Genomic DNA, 13,277 nt, shown 5'->3' with positions numbered 1-13,277 from the left:
AAGAAGTCGATTCTTCAATTTCCATTTTAATTAAATTATGGAAAATTAAAGTAAAATAATTGCCCTTATTTTGAAATTGGTTCCGGACATACCCTTATTACTAGTAGATTGGTTCAGAATTGCTTCTCAATTATGAAAAATAAAATAAATTATCCTCCACTTGAATTTAGTCCCAAATATACTCTTATCATGAGTGGACTAGCTCATATATTTGCCGCTCAAAGTTAACAACTAATGCTTATAAAAGAATAAATCAATATCCATTGTCTATACGAATTTGGTACAATACTAACTGTTTCTAATCTTCAAGAATTAATGCATCTTTGGTACAAAACAATAAAAGAATCATTACAATAGAGATTATAAATAAAAGAATATACGCTATAATCCTTTTTCAGGGTCTCAGCTGTTATATAGCACAATCTGCAGGAAATCCTTGTGGGAATCTCTTGGAATCATTGCAATAATTATAAACCATGTAATTCTTCTGCACCCATTTCAGCCTTTCTTGACTTGTATTATCCAACTCTTCATTCAACCATGAATTGCTGTTGGCTGCAGAGGTTGAAGTTGCAGATTTGAAGTTTCTATAGGAAGCACTAAAGGGTGCTTTACTCCAATCAGTTTTAATAAGTCCACCTCTTGTAGCCCAATCATCTGCATTCCATAGACTTGAGTATATTCTCATTGGTTGGTTTTTAGGATATGATACTCCAATTGATTCTGAATTTTTGTATTCTCTAATTGGTGTTCCATCCACATAAAATCTGTTCAACCAAAAAAACAAGAAAATCTTAAGTCAAAATTTATTTCCAAGAAAGTCAAAGATTTTGAAAAAAAAAATCTGTTTGTTTGGATGGTCGTTACAAATCGTTTCATAATGTATTATTTTGTATTATTTTGATGAATACAATATTTGAATAGATTGTTCGTTTGACGGCGTTTCAGGATGTCATTTACCAACAATACGAAAAATAAAGTTGGAATACTATAAAGAAAAAGTTGGGTAGGAAGTAAATTATTACTATAAAAAGGTGAGGTAAGGATAAAGTATGATTATTTAATAATAAAAAGAATGACAAAATGAGAGAAAAAATAAGGCAACAATGCAACCACATGTAACACTTTTAGTTGCTATGAAACGACAAACTTCACGATACGATACAATAAAATTTAAGTAATAATCAAAACATATATTATATTTAAAGTAACAATACGATGTAATACAATTGGTAACTTACATAATGCGTTGTGGATTCCAGAGGATGGAATAAGTGTGAAAATCAGCAGTAGGGTCAAACCAAAGATGGAATTGTTGCTCTCTGTTGCCTTTGCCTTGGCTAAATACATTAGTATGTAAAGTATAAGGATCACCACTTAGATTTCCCAAGAATTCAAAATCTATCTCATCATGTGTTGGTCCTTGCGATGACAACTGCAATAAATTCAAAAAAATATCAATTCCATTTCAACTCTCAATAAACATATAATCTAGCTAGTTAAGAAATGATTTAGACCCAAAAAAACAGCTCAGTGCACTAAAATTTCGCTATGTGCTGGGTTCGGGAAGAATCGGACTACAAGAGTGTATTATATGCAGTATTACCCTACATTTTTGCAAGATGCTATTTTTACTGTTTGAACCCATAACTTACCGATCACATGGCAACAACTTTACTAGTTACGCCAACGCTAAAAAATAATTTAGACCGGTAAAAAAAGAAGGAAAAACACTTACATAGTAAGCAGTGACAGTGCCAGCAGAATTGCCAGGGACAAGTTTGAGCTGCATGTCTATTTTACCAAAGAGATATTCATCCTTGGATTGAAAACCTGAGCCTGAGATTTTATCAAGTGATAGAGTTAGAAGCTCTCCATTATTTAGCATCTTTGCTCTGCCTTCACCCCATGTTATTTCAAAATTGTCATCAAAAGTGCCCGCAATTGCAACAGCAAAAGCACTAACTATAAGAGCTAGTACTAATTTAGAAGTAAAAGAAGACATCTTTAATTCCTAAGATTTCAAGATTATTCAAGTTTGTTTGGATGATTTAGAGTTGGATTACTAGGTAGGTTTTTATAAGGGGTTTATACCCCCCACCCACCCACCCACCCACCTCACCAAGAAAGAAGTAGAGTGTGTGGGGTTAGGCTAGAGGAAGTGAAGAGGAAAGTTCAAAGTAAAAAGAAAACAAGAAAAAAAGATGTGTATTGCTGGAGACAGATAGTTATAGGTAAGTGGATAGGAAATGATGCCATAAAAAAGCTAAGTGACAGCCCATATATTTTTGTTTAATATTTAATTGATTAAAGTCAGTCTTTCCAAATCACCTTCATTGGATGTTCAACTTTAGTATTTCCTTCATTTTGTTGCAATTTGCCTATATCTACTTTCTATAAATATTAAAGATGGAGGGAGAAAAGTCAAGACTGGAAAGTGAAACCATTGATTCAAACACGAAATAAAAAATTATATATACATTCAGTCTTTACATCAAATTATATTAGTCTATTATGATTAAGTGATAAATTGTAGGATCATATATATATAGCCCAAGCGGTGTCATAGAATAATATTCTGTCAATATTTTTTTTTCTCTACATATATATATATATATATATATAATAAAATTTTGAGTATAACTATAAAAATAATATTAATTATCATTATCATAATTTATTTATTTATTCATCCTTTTTTTTTACTATTGACATCGCTTACAAAAATATTCAAACACATACCATTGCAAAGATCAGGATCCTTGTACAATCTTAGGGGTCGTTTGGTAGGGCATATAAGAATAATGTTAAATAAGGTGCATTAGTAATGCATGGGTTAGTAATGCATGGGTTAGTAATGCAAGCATTAGTTATACAGAGATTATTTCTTATGCATTGTTTGGTGTGATGTATTAAAAATTAAAATGCATTGCATAATTTTTAAGAAATTTAATTGTTTATAAAAATGCCCTCCATATTCTTTAACTTAAGGGACTTTAAGGATAATTTTGTCTTTAATTATGCTAATGCATGCATTAATAGCCTTTGTATAGCTAATGCCATGGTTTTCTATGCATTAACTATATATAGGATAATACTAAATAAAGTATATAACTAATGCTTGTATTAGTTATACATAGACTGAAAAAGTATATCAAACAAAGCATTACTAATACACAAAACTAATGCATGCATTATTTTCTCTAACACACTCTACCAAACGACCTCTTAAAATATTTGACTAGCAAGTCGGTGATTCACTGTAAAATCCAATAAAAATACATGCACTGACTCCAACTAGCTGGCTCTTTTACTATTTCAATTCCAAATGTGCATTTTGATTGGCCTTTTCATTTATTCATCTGTCCTTTTCAAAGTACATTCAATTCATACTTGTTACTATGAAGTTGGGAAAATTTTATTTTGTCTCCCGTCACTCTGACACTAGTTATATGAAGCATTTTTTTTATCTCATGATTCTGTAGATCCAGATTTTTGTGGACCCAGAAGTGTAAGATTAAGGTCTACAAATTTATGAAACAAAAAGGAGCATCACACAACTAATGTCGGTTGTATAATGCACACAATAAAACTTCTCATGAAATTGTAAAAACCAAAGCTAGCTAATAAGTCACACGTTTCCTTCTAAATAATTCTAAAAATTGTGAATTTCTTTGAGAAAATGCTAGAACTGCATGTGTTAGTAAACTGTATTTGTAAAATAATTTTAAAAAATATAAATGAACAAAAAGAAATGAAAATAAAAATAGAAATCAATTTGAGCCCGCTGAATTCACAATGTTTCCTTAAGGAATTTAATCCCCTCCTAGTACCCAAGATTATGGATTATTTCCTCTCATGATAGAACGAGTTACACACTGGTATAGTGGTACTTCAAACCCCAGTGTTTCAGCGAACACAAAGTTCGATAGCAAATCATACTTACTGTTGCTTTGTTTGATGTTAAAAGTATGCAGAAGGAGGAGAAACTCAGAAAATCGTATGAAAATTCTGAGCAGAATAGTATTGTATTATAGCCAAAGTTGGGCTGAAATCTAAAGAGATGCAACTCTTCAGAATGGTTGTTTATGCAAAACGGCCACAGCATATATGCCACAACATAAATGACTGTTTACTCAACAATAAAGGGGGAAAATAAAGAGGGTAGCTTAATTTTCAGTTACACAACTGAAAAACAGATTGGATGATTTAATATTAATATTCTGTTATTAAAAAAAATATTTAATAACATTTCTATTAATATTTTACTATTAACAAATAAATTTGGTACAAAAAATTAATCAATCAATCATTTGACCAAATCCGAAGCCGAAGCCGAGCCGAGCCGAGCGAGCGACGACGACGATGTGAGGCTTGCCTTCTTCTCAACTCTTTAAGAGCTAGAAGAAGAGCAATTGCTTATATACCCATAAAAAACTCTTCTTCTTCCAATATGGGACAATGTTCCTTCATCAAGGGGGGAAACTTAAAATTTCACTTAAAATTTTCATTTCCCTCCATTTCCCATTCACCCTTTTTTAAGCCTCATTAATGCTTAAATCCCCCCCCCCCAAAAAAAATATCCCCCACATGAATGGGGAATGGCTATTTCACGGAAATATGTATGAAAAACTGTGTAATTCGCAAGCAAGGATTAATTGCATTTGGATAAGTAGGTTTCCCTTTGAACTTTCCGTAGTGAACTTATGTCGGATATATTCGATCAATCGGTAGATTTGATATCTTTGAACCGTCGAACTTTAGCGTATACCTAGACAACCACAAGTCACACAACCAACCCTTAACCATCTTTGGTTCTCATTGTTGTGTTCGTTTCAGCCATAAACACCGTCTGGTTTCATAGTGCATAGAGAACTAGCCTTACAAAGTTCTCCTTGAAACGTCTAACACTTCACACTTACATAGGTGATTCCTAAACATGTCATCCCATAGATACACTATTTGATATACCCCGTATCAAAGTTAGAAATCATTAAAAAGCCTTAATGCTTTATCCTTGGTACTGAACATTGTCTCATCACGAGAATGGACCAAAATTTTAGTTGACAATGTTTAACCGTCATTAATGACTTTGTTTGATCTCCTTGAATCTAGATCTTGGGATCTCCAGTCTTCTAGGTAGAGTTACCGCCATTATGACTTGTTCTCGGCCACAGTCTCATTCCCCTTGAAGATTTCTCAACTACCTCTCTAGTTAGGCCTTTTGTAAGTGGATCCGACATATTATCACTTGACTTTACATAGTCAATCGTGATAATTCCTCTAGAGAGTAATTGTCTAACGGTTTTATGTCTTCGTCATATATGACGAGATTTACCGTTATACATAACGCTCACAGCCCTTCCAACTGCCGCTTGACTATCGCAATGTATGGCCAAAATGAAATATCTTTCAAGAAATTCCGGAGCCATTTAGCTTCTTCACCGGCTTTATTTAAGGCTATGAATTCAGCCTTCATTGTAGAGCGGGCAATACAAGTTTGTTTGGATGATTTCCAAGATACCGCTCATCCACCAATAGTGAATACATATCCACTTGTAGACTTGGAATCAGTTGATCCGGCGATCCAATTTGCATCTCAGTATCCCTCAATAATCGCAGGATATTTACTGTAGTGCAAAGCAAAGTCCTGGGTATGTACTAAATACCCGAAAACTCATTTCATGGCCATCCAATGAGATTGGTCTGGATTGCTCGTATATCGACTCAATTTACTTATGGCACAAGCTATATCTGGTTGTGTACAATTCATAATGTACTTAAGCAACCCAACACACGAGCATAATCCAATTGTGATATGTTTTGGCCTTTGTTCTTTGCTAATGCAAGATTCACGTCAATTGTAGTCTTTGCAACTTTAAAGCCCAAGTGCTTGAATTTTTCAAGTACTGTCTTAATATAATGAGATTCTGACAATGCCAGACCTTGAGAAGTCTTATGGATCTTATTTCCCGGAATTAAATCAGCAACTCCCAAGTCTTTCATATCAAACTTGTCAGTTAGCATGCGCTTAGTCGCATTTATGCTGGCAATGTCATTACTCATTATCAGCATATCATCCACATATAAGCAAACAATGACTATGTGATTTGGAATATTTTTAATATACACATATTTATCACATTCATTTATTTTAACCCCATTTGAGAATTGTTTTGTCAAATTTCGCATGTCATTGTTTGAGTGCTTGTTTTAGTTCGTAAAGGGACTTAACAATTCTACATACCTTCTTTTCTTTACCTGGAACCACAAATCCTTCAGGTTGTTCCATGTAAATTTCTTCCTCTAACTCTCCATTTAAGAAGGCTGCCTTAACATCCATTTGATGAATTTCAAGACCATAAACTGCAACTAACGCTACTAACATTCGTATGGACCTAATTCTTGTAACTGGAGAGTATGTATCGAAATAGTCAAGACCTTCTTGTTGCCTATACCCTTTGGCCACAAGTCTTGCCTTAAATTTGTCAATAGTGCCATCATTTTTCATTTTTCTCTTAAAGATCCATTTAGAACCCAACGGTTTATTTCCTGGAGGAAGATCAGCCAATTCCCATATATAGTTGTTCAGTATGGATTCTATTTCACTATTGACTGTCTCTTTCCAAAATAATAATTCTGAAGAAGACATAGCTTCTTTAAATGTTTGAGGCTCATTTTCCAATAAGAAAGTCACAAAATCTGGTCCAAATAAAGTAGACGTTCTTTGATGTTTACTACATCTTGGATCCTCCTACTTAAGTGCACTTTCTTGTGTTTCTTCCCGAGGCCGTTTAGATCCTTCACCAATCGACTCACATTCCTTTTTATATGGATATATATTTTCAAAGAACTCAGCATTATCTGATTCTATAACCGTATTCGGGATTTTTTATTTATGAACCAAAAATCGATATTCTTTATTGTTAGTCGCATATCCTATGAAAACACAATCAACGGTTTTCAGTCTTATTTTTACCCTTTTGGGTTTAGGAACTTGCATATGCATTGATAAATTTTTAGGCAAATCGGAGTTCGTCAACCAAACTCAGGAAAATCATTACGTATCTAAACACAACAAAAAATAGACGTAATCATTAATTCCTTTTTCAAGATCCCTAAACACTAAAAATTAGTGTTAGTTACGGTGAGTATTGCTCGCAAGGCAGTATCCATTGGTTCCACCAATTTTTAGAACAAAGTTTTCCTAAGGATTATTTGACGCTAATAAAAACTTTGTATTTCATTTATACGATTTCTTTTTCTAATATACAACTAATAAATTTAAATAATTTTATTCGTGTAATTAGTAGCTTTGCAATGAAATTTATGCAATTTTAATACTAATTTGGTTTTTTAATTTTTCTGAATCTCTTTAAATCTTTCTTAATTATATAAAGTTAAGGACTGTGTATTGGCTCATGGAATAACACGCAAAAAAAAAGGCAGTCCGGCATTATGTTACTTCCATTATAGTACATTATAAATAAAAATAGGTTTTTTTTTCTTGTAGTAATTTTTTTATTTACTTTTATTCTTTTATTCTATTGTTCATATTAATATTTAAATTTATTATATTTTTTATAGTACCTATATTCTTATCTTTATAATTAATTAAGATAGGGGCGCTGTTTTTATCTGTCAATTTATTTATGTTTTAAATTTTATTAATTAATATAGGACAGACAATATCTTTACAAAAATATTCGCCATTTTTTCATTCAGATTAAAAAAAATTAAATTTATATTACGTATTAGTATTAATATTATACTAAATTGCCAAGTGGGTTTATAGTAGTTTGTCACTTGGCTTAACCACAATGCAAATTTTATTCGTTATTATTTAAAATACTTTCTTTTCTCAAAAATCAAATAAGGCTTATCCTTCCAAATATTTCTACATTGAAATATATATATATATATATATATATATATATATATATATATATATATTTATACATTGAAATAATATATATATATTATCTTTTTATTTTAATTTTTTTAATTCTATTATAATATTAATGTTTAAATTTATCGTATTTTTTATAATACCTATATTTTTATCTTTATAATTAATTAAGATAGAGGCGTTGTTTTTATCTTTCAATAAAAAAAATTTAAAATATTATTAATTAAGATACGACAAACAATATCTTTACAAAAATATTCACTTTATTTTCATTCAGGTTCGTAAAAATATATTTTAGTTTAATTAAGTATTAGTATTAATATTATCCTAAATTGCCAAGTGGCTTTATAATAATTTGTCACTTGGCTTAATCACAATGCAAATTTTATTCATGTATATATATATATATATATATATATAATACGCACACACATATTCTCTTGGAATTTGGTTTATCAATATTTTGATTTTTCGAGAAGTTAACAATATTGCAAAAATTCAATGTCTTGATAATTGTCACGGACCGGATTTTCCACCCTCGGGAGTCGTGATGACGCCTACTCATAGAAGCTAGGCAAGCCACGAAATGCGGAAAATTCAACCTCTTTCATTTTAGCCTTTTTAACCAATTAAATTAGTAGGTAATCAGCATTTAAATAATGACGAAAGATGAAATTTAAGCGGAAGACTTAGATAAATATGATATCAAAACTGATACAAATAAAAATCCAGCATATATCTCTACCCAGAAACTGGTGTCACAACATTCACGGACTGTCTAAGAATGCTACATACAAGTGTCTGAAAAAGGAAATATAGTCTGTCTCGGATACAAAAGAAAACAGAAAATCCAAATAGATAGAAGAGACGACGGGCCTGCGGATGCCTGCAGGGCTACCTCGGTGTCTCGGTGGACTAAAGGTTGGCTCTCAATCTACTGCTGTTGACCCAGTGCTGCTCCGGTATCTGCACATAAGTGCAAAGTGTAGCATCAGCACAACCGACCCCATATGCTGGTAAGTGTCTGGCCTAACCCCGGCGAGGTAGTGACGAGGCTAGGACTAGACTCCAGATAAACTTGTGTAATTATATATATACACGGCGGGAAAGAAATACAAAAATAAGGGAAAACATGCTTCAAGGAATAACAGGTAAAACAGAACATCAAGGGAAGTATGAAGGAATCAAAACCAACTACTAACAAGAATAAAACAAAGGCAGATTCCACTTTCTTTTCACATCTTGTTGCAAGCGTGCAACCCAATCCCGATTCCTGTATCTCGTGGCTGGCGTGCCACCCGCTCCCATTTCATTTTATCTCGTGGTAGGCGTACCACCCGCTCCCATTTCATTATATCTTGTGGTAGGCGTACCACCCGCTCCCATTTCATCATATCTTGTGGTAGGCGTACCACCCGCTCCCATTTCGTCATATCTTGTGGTAGGCGTACCACCCGCTCTCATTTTATCATATCTTGAGGTAGGCGTACCACCCGCTCCCATTTCACCATATCTTGTGGTAGGCGTACCACCCGCTCCCATTTCATCATATCTTGTGGTAGGCGTACCACCCGCTCCCATTTACAGTCCAACAATAATCATAGGGAATCCCGGCAAGGGAAGAAGAGCAATATAACAACTTCCCGGCAAGGGAACAATTATATTTCAACAACATCCCGGCAAGAGAACAATGGTGATAATAACATATGAAGCGCAATAAACCACAACAGAGTCATTACAATTATAATACAAGACTCACGGGCATGCTTGACACCAACGTATAGATACTCATCACCATGACTATACGTCGTACTCTACAATTAACATGTAGCAAATAAGACACAAGTCCTAATACCTCCAGCTAAGGTTACACCAAACACGTACCTCGATACCTCGAACACAACTCAAGATTCAATTATAGCTTTAACCCTTGATTCCGCGTTCGCTCGTATCTAGCCACAAATTACTTAATTATATTAATAAATTGCAAATGAATCAATTTGAATGCATGGAAAATGGATTTTTCCAAAGTTTTTACCCAAAAAGTCAAAATTTCCCCTAGGCCCATGTGGTCAAAACCCGAGGTTCGAACCAAAACCCGATTACCCATTCCCTCACGAGCTCAAATATGTAATTTGTTTTGAAATCGGACCTCAAATCGAGGTCCAAATCCCCAATTTTTGAAAACCCTAGGTTCTACCCAAAACACCCAATTTTCCCCATGAAAATAATTGATTTGAAGTTAAAATCATGTTAAAAGATGTTAATGATTGAAGAAAACTAGTTAAAAATGACTTACAATTGATTTGGAGAAGAAAGGTTGTTTGAAAAATCGCCTCTTATGTTTTTGGGGTTTTAAAAAATGACTGAAAATTCCGTCAATTTATACCCCTCTCAGACCCCCTGTGCGGACCACACAAAGTCGACTGCGGCCGCACAACAGCGCCCTGTGCGGACCGCACAGCCCTCACCCCGCACCGCACAAGGTCTACCGCGGACCGCATTGGTGGGGTTCAGAGACCTGAAACTTCTGGTTTTAAGTCTAAAACATCATGAACCTACCCGAAACTCACCCGAGCCCTCGGAACTCCAAACCAAGTTTGCATACTAACTCAAAAACATCATATGGACCTACTCGTGCGATCACATCATCAAAATAACATGTAAAATCATGAATTAAACCTCAAAACTCAACATTTTTCTCAAGAACTCTCAAAGTTCATAACTCCTCATCAGGAAGTCCACTTCACATCAAATAAAGTCCGTTTTTCACAAAATTTCACAGAAACATCTTAAATAATATATAAGACCTGTACCGGATGCCAGAACCAAAATACGGGCTTGATACCATCATGATCTAAGCAAATTTCATTTCGATTTTCCTCAACAATTTCAGAAAACAATTTCTTTTTTATAGGGCTTGGGACCTCGGAATTCGATTCCTGGCATACGCCCAAGTCCCATATTTTCCTACGGACCCTCCAGGACCGTCAAATCACGGGTCCGGGTCCGTTTACCCAAAACGTTGACCGAAGTCAAATTAACTCATTTTATAACCAAATTTTATCATTTTTCACAGATTATCATATTTAAAATTTCTGGATATGCACCCGGACTGTGCACGCAAATCGAGGTGACTCTAAATGAGGTTTTCAAGGCCTCAGAACACGAAAGTTTTGTTTTAAAACAAGTGACGAAAGGTCATCACATTCTCCACCTCTAAAACAACCGTTCGTCCTCGAACAGACTTAAGAAAGAAGTACCTGAGTCGGGGAAAAGATGGGGATAACGGCTCCGCATATTGGACTCGGACTCCCAGGTTGATGCCTCATGAGGGTGACCTCTCTACTGAACACGAACAGAAGGAAAACTCTTCGACCTCAACTGACGAACCTGCCGGTCTAGAATAGCTACTGGCCCCTCCTCATAAGACAAGTCCTTGTCCAACTGGGCAGTGCTGAAATCTAACACATAGGATGGATCACCGTGATATTTCCGAAGCATGGACACATGAAACACTGGATGCACGACTGATAAGCTCGGAGGTAATGCAAGTCTATAGGCCACCTCTCCCACTCGATCAAGAATCTCAAATGGGCCAATGAGTCTAGGGCTAAGCTTACCCTCTTCCTAAATCTCATCACGCCCTTAATAGGCGACACTCGGAGCAATACCCGCTCTCCAACCATAAAAGCCACATCTCGAACCTTGCGGTCTGCATAACTCTTTTGCCTGGACTGAGCTGTACGAAATCTATCCTGAATAATACTGACCTTGTCCAAAGCCTCCTGAACCAGATCCGTACCCAACAATCGAGCCTCTCATGGATCATACCATCCAACTGGAGACCGACACCGCCTACCATATAAAGCCTCATAAGGAGCCATCTGGATACTCGACTGGTAGCTGTTGTTGTAGGCAAACTCTGCTAAAGGCAAAAACTGATCCCACGAGCCTCCAAAGTAAATGACACAAGCTCGAAGCATATCCTCCAAAATCTGAATAGTCTGCTCGGACTTCTCATCCGTCTGAGGATGAAGGTTGTGCTCAACTCAACCTGCGTACCTAACCCTCGCTGAACTGCTCTCTAGAAATGCGAGGTAAACTGCATACCTCAGTCTGAAATGATAGATACAGGCACACCATAAAGACGAACAATCTCCCGGATATAGATCTCAGCTAACCTCTCGGATGAATAGGAGACTGCCACAAGAATGAAATGCGCTAACTTGGTCAGCCTATCAACAATGACCCATACTGCATAGAACTTCCTCCGAGTCTGCGGGAGTCCAACAACAAAGTCCAAAGTGATCCGCTCCCACTTCCACTCGGGAGGCTCAATCTTCTGAAATAAACCACCAGGCCTCTGATGCTCATACTTAACCTGCTGACAATTTAAACACCGAGCCACATATGCAACAATATACTTCTTCATTCTGCGCCAACAATAATGTTGCCGCAAATCTTGATACATCTTCGCGGCGCCCAGATGAATAGAGTATCGGAAATTATGAGCCTCCTCTAAGATCAACTCTCGGAGTCCATCCACATTAGGCACACAAACGTGACCCTGCAATCTCAAAATTCCATCATTATCTAAGGTAACCTGCTTGGCACCTCTGTGCGGCATCGTGTCTCTAAGGACACACAAATGGGGATCATCATACTGCCGATCATGGATATGCTCCAATAAAGAAGAACGAGCGACCGTGCAGGACAATACACGACTAGGCTTAGAAATATCCAACCTCACAAACTGGTTGGCCAAAGCCTGAACGTCCAAAGAAAGCGGTCTCTCAATGACCGGAATATAAGCAAGACTACTCATACTGGCTGACTTCCTACTCAACGCATCGGCCACCACATTGGCCTTTCCCGGATGATACAAGATAGTGATATCATAGTCTTTCAACAACTCCAACCACCTCATCTGTCTCAATTTCAACTCCTTTTGCTTGAATAAATACTGAAGACTCTTGTGATCTGTGAACACCTCACATGCCACACCATACAGATAATGCCTCCAAATCTTCAATGCGTGAACAATGGCTGCCAACTCCAAGTCATGAATTGGATAGTTCTTCTCATGAATCTTCAAGTTCCGCGAAGCATAGGCAATGACCTTGCCATCCTGCATCAACACTGCACCAAGCCCAATACGAGATACATCACAATAAACTGTATAAGGTCCTGAACCTGTGGGCAAAACCAACACCGGTGCCGTAGTCAGAGCTGTCTTGAGCTTATGAAATATCGCCTCACACTCGTCTGACCATACGAACTTGGCACCCTTCTGGATCAACCTGGTCATTGGGGTTGCGATAAATGAGAACCCCTCCACGAACCGACGATAGTAGCCTACCAATCC

The 13,277-nt window shown here is 36.0% G+C and overlaps 1 protein-coding gene across 1 annotated transcript; it reads right to left on the bottom strand.

Annotated features, from left to right (window-relative positions):
- Positions 1-238: 238 nt before the first annotated feature.
- Positions 239-2,061, bottom strand: LOC104218648 (xyloglucan endotransglucosylase protein 1-like). Its single transcript, XM_009769188.2, has 3 exons — positions 1,739-2,061; positions 1,242-1,435; positions 239-767 (listed from the first exon to the last, which is right to left on the bottom strand). The coding sequence occupies exons 1-3, from the start codon at positions 2,003-2,005 to the stop codon at positions 410-412; spliced, it is 819 nt and encodes a 272-aa protein (XP_009767490.1). The 5' UTR covers positions 2,006-2,061; the 3' UTR covers positions 239-409.
- Between the last annotated feature and the right edge of the window lie 11,216 nt (positions 2,062-13,277).

This window comes from Nicotiana sylvestris, chromosome 11 (genome assembly GCF_000393655.2).
Source record: "Nicotiana sylvestris chromosome 11, ASM39365v2, whole genome shotgun sequence".
NCBI classification, from domain to species: domain Eukaryota; kingdom Viridiplantae; phylum Streptophyta; class Magnoliopsida; order Solanales; family Solanaceae; genus Nicotiana; species Nicotiana sylvestris.
Note: the sequence above shows the minus strand (reverse complement) of the source record. Positions and strands in the feature narration are given on the sequence as shown.